Raw genomic sequence first — 20,658 nt, forward strand, 5'->3', positions numbered from 1 at the left:
CACAACCAGCGACGGAAGTCGAAATTAACTCTGAACCTACATGTGGCTAGCGCTTCATTGGAACCAAAAAAATATGGGAACGCGACTGGAGTTAATATGACTCCCGACAACGTAAACGACGCCTACAAGAAAAAGAAGCTGAGAAGGCAAATCACAGACGAAGAAGGAAAAATACAAACAATAACAACAACAACAATGGGAACAAAAAAAACAACAGCAACTTTAGCACCATGAAAAACTACACCAATAACAAAAATAGTAACAGGAACATCAATAACAGCAACAGCAACACCAATGCAAACAATGGCAACAGCAATAACAGTCAGAACATTAACAATAACCAAAATAATCAGAATTTCAACATTAACGACCAAATCACCAAATTGCCTTCGGACAAGGACCTACTGGCCGCAGCACGTATTTAATTTTCTGGACCTCCAAATAAAAATATTACTTCAACATTTATAAATTTTCATAAGGGAGACACAATTAACCCTTATAGAATTGAAAGGACACCTACCGTTGGCGAAAATAATATAAACATATTGCCAACCACATCTCAACATTCGAACATAGACAGCCAATTTGAACTGGACCCCATGCGCCCTCCCATCGTACGCCTCACGCCACAATCAACGAATGGCGACGGTCGCTTCTTAAAGGCCAGACTTCGCGAACCAAAAATAATGAATATTGTACGCCTATACCTGACATATATGAAGGACCAACAACCATCTATTTGCGTGGAAGGAATGACGCCAACCAGCATCAAAATGACGCTCGCATCCGAAGGACTACCGACCGCACCCGACTATCTTCTGCGCATTTTTATCGAAGTCTATCAGGAATAATTGGCTGAGCCCAGACGAAGCAGCGGCAGACCTCGACTCTTATGGAATTTTTGTCAAGCGAAAGAACTCGCCGCCTTCAACAACTCCGCGAAGCTACCTATAAATTTGGAACGTCGAATTTTCGGAAGTAACGACGCCCTCTATACAGGAAGAACATATAAATGTAAGTAATTTAAATATTCCAAAAGCTTCTTCGCATCTCCAACAGAATTCGATTGAAATTTTAGTCTATTCTCAAAATTTTAATCGAATGAAAAGCCCAGCAAAAATAAATGAATTCCATCAAAAAATAATTTCATTCTATTTTAATATAATTCTTGGTACAGAAACTAGCTGGGATGAAAGCGTAAAAAGCGAAGAAATTTTTGGAAATCAATTTAATGTATTCCGGCATGACCCTAATTTGTCTCTTGGTGTCCTCATAGCCATAAATGCAGACTTTCCTTCAGAAGCAATAGAAACCACGAAACACATAGAATTTGAAATATATGGGCAAAAGCAGTAATATCAGGAGAAGTACACATATTCCCCTCTGTGTATATTCCACCTGAAAATGCTAACAAAAAATCATTTGAACTATTTTTTTAAACTGTAGAATCTATTATGTCAAACATGGAACCTGAAGTAAAACTGCATATTTATGGCAACTTCAATCGACGTAACACCAACTTCACACCAAAAAATAATGAAATTTAAACGACATGTAAATCAATACAAATGTAAACATACAACGATTGAATCAAAAATTTGATTGAAAATTACGTTAAAATCAATTGGAGCATCAAGCAGCATGCAATTTTACACTTTCATTCGTGTAATATTACATGTCATTCATTTTACAGCAGTATTCGAGTAAAAATACATCAAAGTGCGTTGGTTTTCTATTTAAAGAAACTGTAATTTTCAATCCACGTGTGAAATTATAATTAAATTTATTGAAGAAAGTGCGACAAGTCGTGTGTATTTGTGGTGGAACTTAATTTTACATTTATATTCATGCTCCAAATATGTGCATGAAAAAAAACTTAAAATTACAAAATATTTTTTCTGTGTTCATCGTAGACATTAAAAACGAATCTCTTACTCCCAGCCGTAGGCGAAAATGAAACACTTCAATACTTATTTGACAAAATATCAGAATTTGGCCTGCACCAAATCAACCATGCAAAAAATAAACAAAATTCATATTTAGACCTCTTATTCACGAACTGCACTGAAGACTTCTGTGTTAATGCATCTTTAACTCCATTATGGAAAAATGAAGTATTTCACACAGCAATCGAATATTGAATTTTTATTCATCAAAACTCTTCCCCGAAAGACTTGGAGTATGAGGAAGTGCCGGAATACCATAAAACCGACATCGTATGTTTGCTTTTTTATTGCTGGTCGAAGTAGGTGAAATATCGCCTTATTCTGTTCACGAATGCGAAAATTGTAAACTCTGTTAGATACTACAGCTTTGTATACATGCATTCAATATTATATTATCACATTATCGTCATTATGTGTATGTTTTGTTCAAAAATTGAGGTGCGGATGTAAATGACCGCGCAAATTTATGTCGACGGCGAAGGAAAATTACTAGGGGAATTTCATTTTCTTAGTAAATAGTAAATTTAATAAAAAATCATTCATCCAGTTCGTCAACTAAGAACAAAAGTATTAACAATCTTTTTTCTTACTTAATACTGTGAACTCAGCCTGAGTCTTTGTTCCACATCTCTTCAAGTTCAACCGCTGGTTTGGATATAGATCGAAAATATATGACTTGTAAACGGTAAACTATTTACAAAACTGATAAAAAATCATTGCAGGAGATCTAGTGAAATAATACTTATAATTTCTTATAAAATTTGACAAAAGGGACCAAAATTATGTAAAAACTGCAATTTTCAAATTGATCGCATATAAACGGTCGGACGCGTTCGGATGCTGGCGAAGGACTGGCAATAGCCTAAAGTTTCGTATTGTTTCAACTTTGTATCTTAATTTGACTTAATTCGTTAACATTTTTAATTACCAAATAATACTAAAATCATAAAATAAACAAGTAGTTTTTTATTTTGATTGTAGAGGTTTTAACCTTAGGGTCATTCGCCTCTTTCCGGGATAGAGAAATCTCTTTTGGAAAAATCTCTAACCCTATGTGCGGGGTTGGGAATTGAACCCAGGTGAGCTGCGTACAAGGCAAAATAGTTAAACTTTTTTATTTTGATATTTCCAACATTAGAGTATTTAGAATAGGTCATTAACAACGTTGCCTAGTATAAAAATACTTCATTGATTGAATTGTTCAATTACAGTAGAGACTTTTTCCTATTGCCTGATTTAATTGAAAAATGCGTGTTCATTTTTAATAATGTTTGACCGTGTGTCACAAATCTAGATCAAAGTTATAAGTTGTTATTTCAATGGTACATGATGTAGAAAATATTGAAGATGCTTACTTAAAAAAATACAGTTTGATTAAAACATCAAGAAAATTGTTTCCCTAATTTGTCCAACTGGCTGGTGCAAATAATTATTTACAGAGTTAAATCAACGTTGGTCACATGGAGTCGACTGCTTAATGTGATGTTATGTATTTTGAAATGTCCTTGATTTTTAGGCATGAATTTGATTACGCTGAAGTTGTATTTAAAATAGGCGGTAAGCTAAAACCAACAACAAACCGGTAATGACATGTATGTTCTTCTATAAATAAACCATTCACACTGTTGCAACAGGTAAACGTCTCGTAACTCGTTAGTTGTTTAGTTCTTCTAAAGCTTTTTTAACCTTTTCACATTAAACATTCAATAATCCAATCGCACCTAATTGCAGTACTATCAAGCATCATCCCGAATCAGCCAAAGTTGTGTTTAGTAATGAAATGAAAGATGATTTTAAGTCATTTCAATGTGCAAAAGTGCTACCAACTACCTCATTCTGCTCAGGCAAAACAGGTTTCAAACATATTTTATAGTGGCTTTGTTTTGACCACGGTTTCGGCCAGATCATCTTTCCACCTAAACTGTGAGTCTGTATTGACTTCTTCAATGGCTCTCATGATTCCCGCCTGCACAGCGGCCGTCGAAATCGTTTGTGCTTGGACGCGCAGTTTGACACGCGTTGTTTATTCAGGAGATTGATTTGTTGGAGTGAAAAGTTGTGAACTGAAATGACTGACATAGAAAATGATCGGATTTGTTTGTTAAAGCGGTTAAAGTCGTACATAACCGTCGAGCCGGTTATGATATTCTTCATACTTGGCGTTGTGTCATCTACCGGTTTAAAAGTTTTCGAGTACGAAAAGGTGGATGCCGAGTGAATCTTGTTTAACACACTCTTTTAATAATATGAATCTATACCGCAGGCATGTGCTACCAAGCTGAATGTCGATCTCAGTGTTTGTGAATTTTTCGCTCAACTAGAGGATAATAACATATGTGACTCTATTGAAGGTTCAAACTTTACATCGGAGCAAACTTCCAGCCGAAATGATTTGGTTTATGATGATTATAACTTGGATAAGCACACATCGAAGTTGCTATTTAGTCAGGCTGTTTGTACCGCCAAGACCGCTGCCACCAACGAAATTGCTTTCCTGAACTCGTACCGAAGCATCATCAGTAGGTTTTGATCTCGCAATTATTGTGATGTTCCGTGAAGTACTTTGATCTAATAATGGTCTGTGATTTTTTACAGCTGGCCTGGTGCAGGCGGTGGTGCTCATCTTTGCAGGTAGCTGGAGTGATCGGGTGGGATTAAGGAAGCCTTGTTTGCTAATACCGATAGTAGCTGACATCCTCAGTTTTAGTGGTTAGTAGCCAGTCAAAACAAATGATCTAGAATGAAGAACTATATGGGTTGATGTTTTTATTTTCCACTTTCACACTCCACAGTTCTCATTACGTGTGCCATATTTATGCGGCAAATATCGCTTGAGATCACTGGTATACTACCGAATCTGATAACGTCGCTAGGTGGAGGTGCTCCGTTGGCGGTGACTGGAATCTACAGCTACCTGACGGTTTGTACGAACGAGAAGGATCGTACTTTCCGATTTGCCTGTGCAGCAGTGGTTATTGCCATTGTACCCATTGTGGCCAATTTTTTCAGTGGATTTCTGTACAAATTTCTAGGATTCATTAGTAAGTTAGAATTTTTAAGCTAACAATAGAACAGCACCACAGGGATTTTTTTTCATTTCAGAACTTTGTATAATGTGTATTATATCGAATACTATAGGTTTGCTCTACGGACTATTCATTCTTAAGGAACCTATCGAAAGTAAAATTTCAACTGAAGATCCGAATGATAATAAAAACATGTCACTGAACCACCAAGACGCAAAGTATTCAAAATCACTGGGAAAACTGTTCGATCTGACACTGGTAGTTGATTGCGTAAGGATGATTATCAGAAAACGCAATATCAATCGTAGAACCACATTGATTTTGACGTTGGTGGTATATTTCATAAATCACGGTGCTTACGGAGATTTCGAAACTGCAGCCATTTTGGCATATTTGAAGTTCAATTGGATTACACATTTGGGCACGTGGATTTCATACGACTTGCTGACCACTCTGCTAGGCACCCTGTTGGCGATGGGGGTGTTGAGTAAACGATACGGCGTTCCTGATTTCCTCATCTGTGTGTTTTCGGTGTGTTTTACTCTGCTCGCAAAACCAATTATGGTAAAGTGCATTAAATACATTATGGTTATTAAAATATTCAAAGCGTGCTTTTCCTAACCTTTTTACCCTGGCATTTGTGGATTTTCTTTTGGCTGCTACTGCTACCACTCCGTCAGGCATATGCAGTGAGTGCAGTAAAACCCTACCTGTACTATGTGGCTACGTCGATCGATGTGTTCGAAGGAAGCAAAACGGTGGCCATCCGCAGTATCGTCTCAAAGCTGGTGGAACAGGATGAAATCGGTAAGTAATTAGCGTGATGAGTGGAAAGCGCAAGCAGCAAAAAAGTTGCAGTTCATTAATCAACTCATTTCATCTCCTTCTCCGGTTGTGAATTCGCATCGCATCATCGTGGATGCATTGTACTGACCCTTGGCCACTGGCTTTCGGTGGATCCGTTATTAGGGAAAATGCTTGCCATCATGGGAATTGTCGATTCCGCCCAGGTGGTGATATTTCCAACGCTCTACAGTGCAGTATATCTGAAGAGTCAGGAGTTTTTCATCGGCACCGTGTTTCTGGTGAGCGAAGCGTTCCTTCTACTCTCGCTGGGATTTTATCTGTGAGTATGTTTTTTTACCTCTCCTATGATTAAACCCCGTGTGATGACTTCATTCTAAGCTAAAAAGAACCCTTCTGGTGGATAAAGTAAGCGACTGACCATGCAGGGTGAAATTTCATGGTTTTAACTTCACCTTCGCCCACATTGGTCTGAGGTGTCGAAGCAAACCGTTGGCCTCAAATGCCAGACCGAATTTGTTTGGATCAAGAATGTTTCTTTCACCCAAAATTCTGTTTCGAGTTCTATTTCAAAATTAATCAGAAATAGTAAATTTACAGTCATATCTTTTTAAATAGGAAGCGCTATGAAATTTGTCAAATATGAGAGAGCTATCAATAAGATATATGTTGAATGTACACGGAACAAAATTGTTGCAAAGTCGTGAATAAAGTGACATGAACTTTTACGATACGAAAACTGAAACATGAACAACAATCGTTTATTTTATAATTTTGTTCAAGTTCACTTCCGTAACGCCTGCATAAGGCTTTTATTAGTGAAGATATTTGTTTTTGTTTTGTGAACTTCAGTCACGGTTTCCGCCATGTTAATACCAAATCGACTTTCTGTATGTCAACTAATTCACAATATTAAGAACATTATTCATAAACCAAAGGTTGACTGATTTTAGTTCACAATTCACAAAAGCATAAACCATTATTAATGGGTTCGTGAACTGGTTCTTGATTCATCGTACATTATTCGCGATCTATCTTGCGGGCTTCTGATATTTATAAAATATCTCTTTCAATTTCATGCAACCCTGCACATGTTCATTAGCCTGGCCGCGATTCGTTAGAAAAAAGATGGGTGGCTAATGTCTAGGACATAACCGGAGTGTCGTGACTACTCGTTTGACTTGTAATTCAAATCGAGTGATACTCAATGAAATATGTGGGAAGGTTTCGAGTTATTCTTTACAATAATTATGGTGGTTCTGAAAAGAACCTTTGTTGTTGGCGTCTGCGTTGATAGGGGATGCGCTGGATTCTAAGCTCGATGAGACATTCATTCATGAAATGAACAGATTTCATATTTTCTTGCTTTGAAATATCAATGATAAAATCTCTCGAAACAACCATCGGAATCTTTTTCCTAGTGTACAGAAATGAATCACGCTTAGCGAAAAACTAGGGGCGGGTAATGTCCGGGACATAACCGCGATGATCATATTCTTAAAATTCTGCTTGTATCTCTTTCAAATGGCTAAATTTTACGCATTAAGTTCGATTCACCGGGCTCAGTGAAATTTTCCTAGGGATCCCGTTCGTTAATCTATTCAGTAAAAGAATTTTATTACTGACTTCTTCGCATTGGATACAGGTCAATAATTTCATATGATTTCAACAAGCAGACAATGTACTTGTATGACAGGTGGGAGTGTTTTGAAGTGGTTTTAGTGGAGGTAACAACATAAAATCATGTATTGGACATTTTACAACGATTCTCCTTAAGCCCGCAAAACCACGGGGTTGGCAGCAGAGGGTTAAGTTGTTCTGAAGAGATGACAGTTATTATATGATAGCTAAAATATAAAATTGTTCTATAAATTGCAAAGTTATTGCCGTGTTAACCTGAAAATTTGTCATTTCATTCATATAGGAACAATCATTGAAATTATGTCAATTTATGCTTGCAAGATTTAAAATAACTTCAAAATATGGTCAGGGGTGTCATATACATTACCAACCCATCTTTTTCCATTTTGCATTCGTCCTAATAAGGACGGTTTGTAGATAACTATGGTGATATAAGACGAGAATCTTTTGAAACGATTCAAACCTTGCTGACGATTTGTTTCTACTGCATACATACATATGAACATTCCCCATTCGCAGCTCATACCGAATGAGTACGCTTTGCATCAAGGCGTTCCTATTTATTAACTTTTCGGTGCATATGGAAGGCCATCCTTTTGTGCGATAAATGCAAATATTTTCATCATTCGTTTTGGTGTTACTTTCGCTTAGTGGTAGATTAGCCACATTCACTGATTTTCCTGGAAGGATTTGCAAAAACCTTCGGGTTTGTAGATTAATTGGAAAAATATTTTCTTATATGATAATTATTTTTAATTATACAAATTAATAAAAGTAACTTCCTAATAAAATTCTTTTTCCATTATAAATTCATCCTAAGGACGGTTTACATATAACTATGACACAAATCCCTCTACAATTAACAGCGCTAACGGAAAATAAGCACCACTAATTCTTTACAAGTGTTTTGTTAGTCCTGAAAAGGACTGTTGGCAACATTAGAGACGAGTGAATTTACTTATCTTCTTCGGGCAGCTTTCTTGGTAGGTTTGGCGGCCTTCTTTGGCTTTGGGGTCTGCGGCTTGTTCGCTGCAGCCTTCGATGTTTTGGTGGCATTTTTAGTGGCAGTTGCTACCGCCTTTTCAGTGACTGCGTTTCTTAGCCTTTGGCTTTCTGGCCTTCTCACCGCCACCAACGTTTTTCTTCTTCTCTCCAGTGGTAGCCGATTTGATTGGTTCGCCGATGCAGCTTCTCACGACCTAACATCTAGCACGCACGTCCGTTATGCACTGCGTCTTACACACGTCTGGCATTGAGAAAAGCTGCGACAGCCTTATTTATAATGTTTTATACTTAATGTTGATTCTCATTTAAAGTAGTTTTTGAACTATTTAAACAAATTTTATATAGCAAACCACGTATCGGTAGCAAGCGTTGAACGTTTTCCTTCCGATTTATGGAACAAGATTAGCAATCCGTTTAGTAGAAGGAAAGTTATTGAGGCTCAAAATGTACGTAACGCTTTCGTTAATTTGTACTACTATCGCTTTTACGCTCGTTCTCATGCGATCATGAGCCTTTTCTTTCCGTCCGGCTTCTAATGGCATAACCAAAACTAATATGCCGGCTTTCCCCCAGCAACTGCTCTCGTCAAGCAACCCAATACGAATAATCATAGGAACAAACATGTAGTGGACCTATATTTAAAACTTTTCATCATTTTATTGTTCGGTTGGTGCACCATATTGACGGCTCTGTTCGGGATGGGCTGAAAATTTTCACTTTTCCGAGTCGTTTTCGAAAGATTTTTCAAAACACTATTTTTCCGTTGATAATGAATGTCCTACATATTCCAAAATTTAATACAACATTGGTACAAATATTTTCATCAAAATGCCGAAGAAATTGATTAAATCCATTCAGTACAACAAAAGATATAAGCGTTCAAAATCTTACATCATTTTTCTTCCGAAATTTTGAAAAGGGGTCCCTATATTGAAAGGTAAGTCGTTAGTCACGACAAAATTCAAAATAGCGCCGAGCTGAAAAGTTTTTTTTAACCTAACAAAACACCTGTAAAATTTGAAACTGATCCAACAAAAATTAATGGACTCGAAAATGAATTGAAGTCAACATTGAAATGTTGCATTTTTTCGTTTTTCATTTTACATTTTTCAAAAAACATTTTACATTTCTCAAAAAACGCTCAAACTTTTAAGATTTTTTTCGAGGTCTGGAGGGCCGAGTCTTATATACCAATCGACTCAGCTCGACGATTGTGTGTGTGTTTTTTCTTTCTTTTTTATAGTAAGGTTAAAAAGCTTCAAAAAGCTGGCCTGTAGTGTATTGGCACTGTGTGGGACTCACGACTCACGTTCGTGCCTAACCACTAAAAACATTCCTTACTTTTTACACCCTTCTTCCCCACGGAACTACGTCATCGTATTACTTCGTGGGGGGTTCGTTGTGCTTTTGTCGCACCTCTTTCTTCTGCTCTATCTCGGAGCCTCGCTTGGTTCATGGAGTGGCTCGACATATGTGCTCTGATTTAACTCTCCACTTTTCTATTGCTTCTTGTCTCCATCTATTACATCGCCGTTTAGCTCTCGTCCCCATGAGCGATTTAGGTGCTGATTAATTGAGCCATTTAGCTCATGTTTCCGCGCGTCATTCAGCTTCCGGTCTTATCACGATCTACTTGGTTAGTCCCCAACGATGAACGCACCCTCCTCCGACCGAAAGTTCCCCGACGGAGGAATTTTCCCCGACCCCGATACCCGATTCCTTGAGCCATTTGGCTCCCAGCTTTATCGAGATCAACTCGGATATTATCCTACTCCGACTGAGAGTTCCCCGGCAACGGAATTTCTCTCGGTATCGGTGTTTGTTTCGTGAGCCAATTAGCACGCCTTTTCTTCACGATTCTGTCGTGTAGTTCACTGCGGCGAATCTACCCTACCGTGAATTCCCTGGCGGTAGATTGCTCCCGACACAGGTGTACCTTTCTGTGAGCCATTAAGCTTCGTCTACTCGGTCTAGTCCCCGGCGGTGGACCTAGCCTACTCAACGGGCCAGCCAGTATGTGCTGAGGTCCATCCAGCGATTCCGGGCGAAGCGTAGCTTCCGGTTCACTGGCGCCCCAACGACCCACTGCTAGCTATTTGACACGGTCTACTCGGTCTACTCCCCGACGGTGGATCTAGCCTACTTACGAGCTACCCTGTAGGGTGTCGAGGTCAGTCCGGCTATTCCGGTGAAGCCTGACGTCCGATTCACTGGCGCCCAGACGCGGCGACCCAAACCCGGTGCTATATCGCATACTACTAAATTGGTCCCCGGCGACGGACCTAGTCTACACCGTCGGAGAGTTCCCCGGCGGCGGAATTTCTCCCGAAACCCGATTTGTGGTTTCCCGGCGGCGTTCTAACCAATAGCGCAACTTTGTTGGTCCCTTCGCCACTTCCTCTGCAGCTCGGAGAGTAAACTTGACAGCGTCCCAGATACGCTCGTCGCGGCACATCACTTCAACGATATTGTCCACTCTCACCCCTTCGGACTTTCTCGAATCTAGGGCATTCGAAGACCACATGTTCCGGTGTCTCTTGCACGGTCACACACTACGGGCAAATGGGTGACGACGCGTGTCCAAACCGATGCAGGTACTTCCGGAAGCATCCGTGCCCTGAAAAAAACTGCGTCAAATGGATGTTCGCCTCTCCATGTTTCCTATGTACCCAAACAGACACATTTGGGATGAGTCGATGGGTCCACCTTCCTTTCTCCGTGTTGTCCCACTCTTGCTGCCACTTAGTTCATTTCTTCGCTGGCTGCATTCCACGTCCTCAGCCAGAGTGATGCAAATGGGAAACATCCCGGCAATTACACATACCGCCTCCGACGATATTGTTATGTACGGACTCGCGACACAAACAGCTATTATGCGAAACGTGCTTGTCAACTTCGTTCGGTTCCGTTTTGAGTTCAGCACAGTAGCCCAGGCCGGTACTCCATACCTCAGTATTGAGTATGAGACACCCGCCAGGAGACGTTTCGTGCTGCTTCTTGCTCCTCCGTGATTCGGCATGATCCTTGCCAATGAGTACGTTGTCCTCGTAGCCTTCTCACATACATAGTCGACATGGCTGTTGTAATTTAACCGATCGTCGACCAACACACCCAGGTGCTTCAGCGCACGCATCGATGGGATGGATTGTCCCCCGACGCTGATCTCGACACGCTGGATTTTTTTACAGTTGCTGACCAGCACTACCTCGGTCTTATGGTGAGCCAACTGCAACTTGACGTCAGCCATCCAGGTTACACGATGCCTATTGTGTCTGCCGTCAACATATCCACCTACTCAAGGCTCTCGCCGGTTATCGTCAGGACAACATCATCTGCAAAGCCGACTATCTCAACTCCTCTGGGCAGTTCCAGTGTTAACACTTTCCGATGTTTGTTTCGTAGACCAGTACTAGGTTCTGGAAGTAACATTTCAGAACCTTGCACAGATAGTCCGGAACCCGCATTCTGTGCAGCGCTGCGGCGATGGCCCCCCAGCTAGCACTGTTGAACGCGTTCTTCACGTCGATCGTGACCACGGCGCAGTAGCGGTTTCCCCTTCTCTTTTGGTTTGACGCTTTCTCCGCACTCTCGATGACTGTGCGGATGGCGTCCACCGTCGATATCCCTTTCCGGAACCCGAACTGCCTCTGCCATAGTCCGTTCTCACTTTCAGCGTAGGTCGTCAACCTGTTGAGGATGACGCTTTTCAGAAGTTTACCAAGAGTATCCAGCAGGCATATAGGCCGATACGATGCTGGATCTCCTGGTGGTTTCTGTGGTTTTGGCAGCAACACCAGCTTCTGGATCTTCCATCTATCCGGGAAGTAGCCTTCGTCCAGGCATTTCTGTAGGACTATCCTGAACATGTCCGGAAACGCCAGGATCGCAGTCTTCAGTACCACGTTGGGGATACCATACGGTCCGGGAGCTTTCTTCGCTTTCAGCCCTTTTGCTACAATAAGGAGCTCATCGCTGGAAACTTGATTGTCACCAGCATTTCCACCGTCTGCATCAACGTACGGTGTAGGCGGCCATACGGTTGGGTCGTGCTTCTAACTTCTAACTGGGCAAAAAATGACCAGGGGAGCCAGGCAAGTTCTTGCAAGTCGTATCTTCACTCAAACAAGAGTTGAATGGACAATAAACTCGTTTGAACCATTTAAATCCCCAGGAATAGACGAAATTCGTCCAATTATGATTCAAAAAAGTAAAGGATTTCTAATACCTTGCTTAACTGAAATGTTTAGATCCAGCTTGTGGTTCAATTATATTCCGAAAACTTCGTGTTATTTTAATCCCTAAAGCCAACAAGAAGGACGAGACGAGTCTTTTAGACCAATTAGTCTTTCGCCATTTCTGCTAAAATTGATGGAGAAGCTGATTGATGACTACATTAAGTCTAATTACTTGAAATCGGTGCCATTAAGTAAATATCAATTCGCATACCAGCATGAAAAATCAACCATAACAGCACTCCATACTCGTGTAACAAAAATTGAAAAATCACAAGAATCTAAAAAAAATATGGTAGCCGCGTTCTGAGATATTCAAGGAGCATTTGATAATGCATCCCATATTTCAATGAAGAATGTCATGATTCAACGAAATTTTGACAGAACAATTGTGGATTGGATTTCCGAAATGTTAAATAAAAGAGAAATAATATGCAGCTATGGAAGTTCAACAATCATTGCAAGGGCTGTGAAAGGTTGTCCACAAGGAGGGGTACTCTCACCTCTGTTGTGGTCGTTGGTAGTTGATGGACTATTATCACAACTGGAGGCAAACGGATTTGAAATAGTTGGTTTTGCAGACGACATAGTGATTATTGTTCGTGGGCAATATGAAAAAGTAATCAGAGGTAGATTGCAATATGCTCTCAACTTAACTGCAGCGTGGTGCAAAGGTGAGGGGTTATCCATAAACCCTCATAAGACCATGATTATTCCATTTACAGGAAAACGAAAATTTAAAATACAACCTGACTTATATTTGGAAGGAACGAAATTAGTCCTTTCACTGAAGGTAAAATATCTAGGAGTTATCATTGGTAGCAAACTCAATTGGAACTCCCATATTGATCAAATTATAAGTAAGGCTACTAGTGCCTTATGTATAAGTAAAAAAACCTTTGGAAAAAATGGGGAATGAAACCTAAAATGATTCATTGGATCTATATGGCTGTAGTAAGACCTAGAATAACATACGCGAGTTTAGTTTGATGGCCGAAAACCAAAGTTAGGTATGCACAGAAAAACTTGAAAAATTACAAAGACTTGCTACGATCTCTATCACAGGAGCAATCCGTAGTACGCCTTCTAAAGCACTAGATACCATGTTAAATTTATTGCCTTTACATTTATTTGTGCAAATAGAAGCTGAGAAAAACGCACTAAGGCTGAAAAGAACTAAACAGTTCTTCTATGGAGACATTAAGGCCCATCTCAGTATTCTAAAAGAGTTCAAAATCAATCCGTTATTAAATCAAACTGGCTGGATGAATAGGAAATATAACTTTGACCGCCTATTCAACGTGTCTGAACCAAGCCGCACTGAATGGGAAACAGGACGGCCTACTGTTAAACAAGGATCAATAGTTTTCTACACTGATGGTTCTATTTTTTTTCGATTATAGAGGTTTTAACCTTAAGGTCATTCGCCTCTTCGGGCTAGAAAAATCTCTTATGAAAAATTTCTAACCCTATGTGCGGGGTCGGGAATCGAATCCAGGTGCGCTGCGTACAAGGCAATCGATTTACCCACTACGCTACGCCCACCCCCACTGATGGTTCTAAACAGAGCAAGAAAGTTACCCCAACTGGTCCTGGAGTTAACGTGTCTATATCTATGGGTAAATGACCAACTGCATTTCAAGCGGAAGTACAAGCAATTATTATATGTGCCACCAGGGCCGCCGAGAGGGGGTTGGGGACGGGGTGTTTCCCCCCGGGCCCGGAGTTTTGAAGGGGGTCCGGATTTTTAACGGAAACTAAAAATTTGGTCAATACTTTCAAAAAAAAATTCAATATCTTGTGTGTGATTTTAAAAACTACTGCATATTGGATATCAAATATATGTAATTGTACCCAATTAGAAGATCAGACCAGGGCGGACATAGCGTAGTTGGTACATCGACTGCCATGTACGCAGCTCATCTGTTCCTAACCTCGCACATAGGAATGGAGAATTTTTTAAAGAAAATTTTCTAACTTGAATGAAGAAGTGAATGGCCCTATGATTAAAATTTCTATAATCGAAAAAAAAATCGATCAGGCTTGCTAGGGTAAAAAATTAATGATTTGATTAGAAGTCATGAGGTTGTCTTCAAATTTCGTCAATATGAAATCGATTTTTTTGATTTATTGTCATGTCTTCGCAACTGCTAATTAGAGTAATTAGAAAGAAAAAGAAAACTTCTCAACCTTCTATTTAGGGTTTCCACACCGGTTTTTTGAGGCAAATTCCGGGTCTTTGTTCATGTAATTCGGATTTCGCCCGGATGAATCCAGTGGATTATTTTGCAATTTTGCAATTTTTTCTTTATCAGGAACTCTCAGCATCATTTTATAAATCGTCTAGCACACAGTCATCATAAACATCATTCTCGGGTTGCAGACCCTAATCGATAAGTAGGGCCCCTCTCGGTGTTGGCCAATATATTTCACCACCATTTGGGTTCAGATTCACTTTACCCCACAGGACCTTCACTTCAATGGATCAACGGATTATATGCTCCTCACAAAGATTCTTGAAAGACACTGAAGTGTGATTTTACGCCCTGCGTTTGTTTACTGTAGAGCAGAACACAGTTCACTTGGGTTATCCCTCACAGCGAGAGTGGCTTTTGATTTTTGCAGATATTCAAGGATGTGAAGCACTGCCCCCACTAAATCAACAAAACTCTTCACAAATGCGAAAAAATATACCTAAATGCTCTACCACAATATTACACTCTGCGGTGAATGTGAAGAATATATCATATATTTTGTGCTATGAACTACATATGAAATAAAGCAGAGCCTATTTAGCTTTTATGAATGTTTTCGAAACCAGCATAGTGTAAAATCCAACCACAACCCTTATTTGTAATTTGATCCATGTTTCGCTGTTTTCCCCATTTATACATGGATTTTTTAAAATTTTGTTAAAATTTCGTTGATCAATTTTTTTCAGCACTTTAAAAAGCAATGTTTTTGGGTGGCTTTCTGGAATGTTATATTAAACACTTTTCTTTTTTGATGTCTTTCGCATATTGATACAAACACTGCTGAAGGCAAATTGATACAAACACTGATGAAGGCTGCAAGTCGTGGTATATCTGCAATTTCAACATTCTGCTTTTTTATCTATTTCCATTGTTACCATATTTTTATTTTATCCTACTTTTCACGCTGTTTATTTTTGCATTTTTATCCATACCACTTACCTTAATTTATAGCCATTGCTGAGTTTTTCCAATTTATTTGCAATTTTTCTTTTTTTCTTAATTCTGTTTTATTTTTTTCTGTTGTTTCATATTTTAATACCCTGCTTTTTCATTTGTTTCTTTTGTCATTCCATCAAATTTTTGAAATTAGTCTATTAGTTCCGTTCATTCTTATCTTTCCCTTTTTCTATTTTCTTTTTTCTCTACATATTTTTGCATTTTTATTTTTTAAAATTCATTCTAAAATGTCTCATTGTCCCTTTATTTACATATCTCGTACTTTGGTACATGTTTTCTAGTTTCTAGCTTTCCGTAGTTTTATTTTTTCTCATTGCTAATTTATTATAATATTTTTTATTTTTTACACATGTTCCTTAATCTTTCATTTAGCTCATTTTTGTTATTCTTCATTTTTCCACATAACCTATTTTGAAAGTGCTCTTTTCTGTTGGCCATTTTCCAATAGTTTACTTTTTTCATTTTTTTTATTTTTCTAGAAAGCATTAGATTTATTTCTTTGCCATTATGCGCATTTTTTCTTCGTTTTGCATTTAGGCTGTTGTTTGAATTTCTGTCAAGTTTCATTTCTAATGTTGTTTTCCATTCTTTAAATAATCTAATCTATTTTTTCAATTTTGTGTGTTTGTATGGTACACCATTTTAGTTTTATACTATTTTTTGTTTTCCATTTTGTCCGTTTTTGCTCAATTAATTTTTTTTTAATTTCTTCATGGTTATTTAATGTTTGTCTTTTATATCTATTCCTCTACTTTTATGCATTCTTATCGCTTTATTCACTTTTTCTATTCCTTTAAATATTTCTTGTTTTTAATGTTCAATATATTCAATTTTATTTTCGAGCTTTTCAGTTTTGTGCATTTTTTTATATCAATGTTCGTATTTTTTTAGTTGTTTTTTTTTCATTTTCATTGATTCTCAAAAATTTTCAACATCTGCCGATTTTGTATAATTTACACCATTTGTCCGACCTCTTTAATCTTTGCAATTTGATTGTCTAGTTTCCTGTTTTCTTTTATCGATTCTTACAGGTTTTGTTTTGGTTTTTGTTTTCGATTATACATTTTTTGACAATTTTAATTTGTTTTTGTGGTTGATTTTGCGATTTTTAGTTTTTCTGTACACACTTTCAATATAAAGTTTTCCCTTTATTTTGTTTTTTTGTACAATTGACCGAAGGGAATTTTTGATTTTTTTTTGTTTAGATAATGTTTATAATTTTTGCAATTATGTACTACATTTTTAATCTTTCCATTTCTTTAGTTTTACTAATACTATTGACGAAAGATTCCTCTTCAAAATCACCAACACGTACGAAGACGTATTCAAAATATTATAGAGTATTAACAGCCCTCCGTTTTACCGTCATTGGCACTACAAACAACTAGATCAAAAACTGGTACATAACAATATAATTTCAGTGTAATATAGGTACATAATATCAGTAACTACAATGGATTTCAAACTTTAACTTCGTGATGCACTGGCAATATACAGCGGTGGGGGCCCGTACGTTGGACCCCCCGAGCCCGTGTTTTCTATCTACTGCCCTGTGTGCCACGATTTGTTTACAACGTAACTACAGACCTACGAATGTATGCATCTTCTCTGATAGTTTCGAAAATTCGTGAAATTTGCTGGTTTTTTTTCAATTCGTTTATTTGATAAGGCATGTTTGCGTTAGCTCAAAGGTGCCAATTTTGTTTTGTTTTACATTTTAAATTACTTAAAACTAGGGGATTACATATTGATTTTTGAAATTAAACTAAGGCGCATTTATAGCTATCCATACACACAAGGGGGTAATATAATTTTCGTAAGATTAGGGGGTCATTTAGTTTTTATGGCAATATGGTTTGACATTTTTAGCAATGAGATTATTGGAGCAAACAATGTTTAACTAACGGGGAAAATGTTTACGACTATCTTAAAAGTAGAAATAATTAGAGGGCGTGATTAAATTTTGTAAAGATTCAGGGACATTAATTAGAGTTATTTTATGTGGTAGTAGAGTTGGGCATTTTCAACGAGATCATATAATATAATAGTTAAAACTAGAAAAGGCAAGAAGAGCTAAATGCTTCGTGAAGATATTTGGGTGAGGGGGGGGGGTGGTGCAAGTGGTGTTACTTCTGTGTATAAGAGTCAGGGAAAGTAGGGTGGACAAAGATGGCAGGGGGAGAACATTATTTCAGTTTCAGGCTTCGGGAGATCAACGGATGGATTACAGAATCAGGGTGGCCTTTATCAGAAAGAATCGTGTCTTGAGAACGACCTCAAGATGGCAGGGGTTTCTCCAGACGATTTCGTAGTGCGGCTCAGATGTTGATCGCCTACATTTCGAGTTGTGCGTGTGATGTTCGTGCTTTAGATCCCGTGTTTGTTGGCTCATTCGACAGGGATGTTTTGTGTCGCCTTGGAGTCGCATCAAACCATCGTGGGTGTATGGTACAGGTGGAAGAGAGCGTTTCTGAGAATGATAAGGAAAAAGGGGCAGTTAAAGTTGGATATTGATGGTTTTTATGAAGGTGTATATAAGGGACATATAGAGGACATCGCGGCTTGCCAACACATCTCGAACCGGGACGTTGGGTGGTCTTCCTCGGGCCCGGAGGGTGTCCATAAGCCGAGACCTGGCGGAACTGCAAATTTGCTGGTTATTTTTGGATAACTCGGCCATTAGTTCAACACCGATGTCATCCGTTTTCCCAGCAACACATCCAAGCGAAGAAACGGTGTCGCGAAAGCGAGAAAATTTCATCAGCTTGACACGTTCATTGCACATCCAAAATGAATTTGGGTTTTCCGCAAGTTTTTTTAAGAACGGCTTGTTGAGTTGGCAGTGGTTCCGGTTGGAATTTTAATGACATTTAATATCTTTTTTCTGTACATATTATCAAAATCCGGGGAGTGGGGGGTACATTATACATAGTGCTTGTGAAACGAGAATTATATTTGAAACGAGAATTATATTTGAAATATTGTGCAAACAATATCACACGTACAGTAGAACCATGTAACAGTAATTTTGCTTGTTTGTGCCAAAAACTGATGCATAACACTTATTTTGTCAATTTTATTGTGGATATCATGTTTATATGAATGTGAACTATACAACCGTTGATTTGGTTGTACCTCAGTTTATCATCGGAAATTATTCAATTTTTATTCCTAATAATACTAATCTATTTGGTTGAATTTCAGGTTCCTGTTTACATTGTTCCAGAATTCGCAGAAGATGAAGGCAGCTCACACAAAGGAAGGTGTGGACAATCCTGCGATAGAAATAACATCATTGTAAATAAAGAATATGGATAAATGTAAATATACTAAACTTTCCTAAATAAGAATCCAAAAGAAGTAAAGCTTATTGTGATTTCCCTTCTTGAAAGAATATTGAATTCGTCGTTCCTACCAATGTCGAAAATTTCATTCATTCATGGCTTATATTCTTATATTTAATCACTCTGGAATGAAACTTTCCACAGATGCTCAAAGGTCCGAGCTCCATATACCATTCAATTCAGTTTGTCGAGAACGCAAAATGTATGTCTATGATAGTAAAACAATTACTCAAATACGGACAAATCGATTTGCACAAACTTAGTTTCAAACGAACGCTGCCATAAACTGTAATTGATTTCTTTTTATGTTTACGGTTCCGGAGATTAAAGAGTGCAATCTTACAGTAAATCTCCACCAGCGTTACGGAAGGATATGCTTGTAGGATGCACGATTTTTAACAAAACACATTTTCCGTACCTTAGGTTGTTTTAGCTTGAGGCGAAACTGGGTCAACTGGAATCGAAATGACTGAGAGCAGTTGGGGTTGAAATACTGATACAGTTTTGGCATCAATCAAAAACGACATTATAGAAACATTTGTTGGCCACTGGGGGTAAGGCCGACGCATTAGGTATCATTTTTTGCCTTTCTCAATAGAAAGGTATTACAATTGCTCTGAAAACCGACTTTTTAACGGAGGCCCGGAGGGCCGAGTGACATATACCATTCGATTCAGTTCGTCGAGTTCGGCAAATGTCTGTGTGTGTATGTATGTGTGTATGTATGTATGTGTGTGTATGTGCGTATGTGTGTGTGTATGTGACCAAAAATGTCACTCATTTTTCTCAGAGATGGCTGAACCGATTTTGACAAACTTAGTCTCAAATGAAAGGTGCAACGTTCCCATAGGCTGCTATTGAATTTCTAATGGATCCGACTTCCGGTTCCGGAATTACAGGGTGATGAGTACGAACACGCAGAAAATGTCGATTTTAATAAATTCTGCAATGAATGTATAAAGGTGAATTTTTTTCCAAAATATGACCATAAGAACGGCTTGTTGAGTTGGCAGAAGCCGTGTGGTGTCCGGCGGGCTGAAATCTTTTTGCACTATTTCAACCAAGAATAGAACCTCTGGGAACTGCTCCCATGTCGTAAGAGGCGACTAACAACATGCTAGGAGTTCCTAGGCCGAGGTTTTGCTCCGTACCGAAGACTTAATCTGGACGGACCTTAAGGTTTTCCATATTACCCTCTTTCCAGTCTGTATTTAGTGAATCACTGACATATACCTTTTCTGATTCGCCTTTCTTGATTGTGTACCAACGTTTTAAGTTTCTTCTGGCGGTTGTATATTAGCCGTAAATGACGAAATCTAATTCTACACTAAGTAACAGAATATATTAATATACCGGCACTTCCACGCCAAGGTTTAACTTCCAAAGCTTTGATTTAAAAACCGTTTTTAAAAAATGGAAACTTTCATGTAGGAAATTTATTGAATTGG

The 20,658-nt window shown here is 38.5% G+C and overlaps 2 protein-coding genes across 4 annotated transcripts; both read left to right on the forward strand.

The window, feature by feature from the left end:
- The first annotated feature begins 230 nt into the window (after positions 1–230).
- LOC131696213 (homeobox protein Wariai-like) lies at positions 231–851 on the forward strand. Its single transcript, XM_058984754.1, has 2 exons — positions 231–417; positions 577–851. Exons 1-2 carry the CDS (start codon positions 231–233, stop codon positions 849–851), a joined length of 462 nt encoding a protein of 153 aa, XP_058840737.1.
- A 3,039-nt stretch (positions 852–3,890) lies between these two features.
- Positions 3,891–19,283, forward strand: LOC131696214 (uncharacterized). Of its 3 annotated transcripts, none has more exons than XM_058984756.1 (8): positions 3,891–4,149; positions 4,210–4,465; positions 4,542–4,655; positions 4,739–4,987; positions 5,049–5,503; positions 5,653–5,779; positions 5,942–6,098; positions 19,071–19,283. In XM_058984756.1, exons 1-8 carry the CDS (start codon positions 4,015–4,017, stop codon positions 19,165–19,167), a joined length of 1,590 nt encoding a protein of 529 aa, XP_058840739.1. In that variant the 5' UTR covers positions 3,891–4,014; the 3' UTR covers positions 19,168–19,283. The 3 variants fall into 3 exon arrangements, with proteins under 3 accessions (XP_058840739.1, XP_058840738.1, XP_058840740.1); XM_058984755.1 differs by having other exon boundaries at positions 5,049–5,536; positions 19,071–19,281; XM_058984757.1 differs by lacking the exon at positions 5,942–6,098 and having other exon boundaries at positions 5,049–5,536; positions 19,071–19,218.
- The last annotated feature ends 1,375 nt before the right edge of the window (positions 19,284–20,658 follow it).

This window comes from Topomyia yanbarensis, unplaced genomic scaffold, assembly GCF_030247195.1.
Source record: "Topomyia yanbarensis strain Yona2022 unplaced genomic scaffold, ASM3024719v1 HiC_scaffold_94, whole genome shotgun sequence".
Taxonomy (NCBI): Eukaryota; Metazoa; Arthropoda; class Insecta; order Diptera; family Culicidae; genus Topomyia; species Topomyia yanbarensis.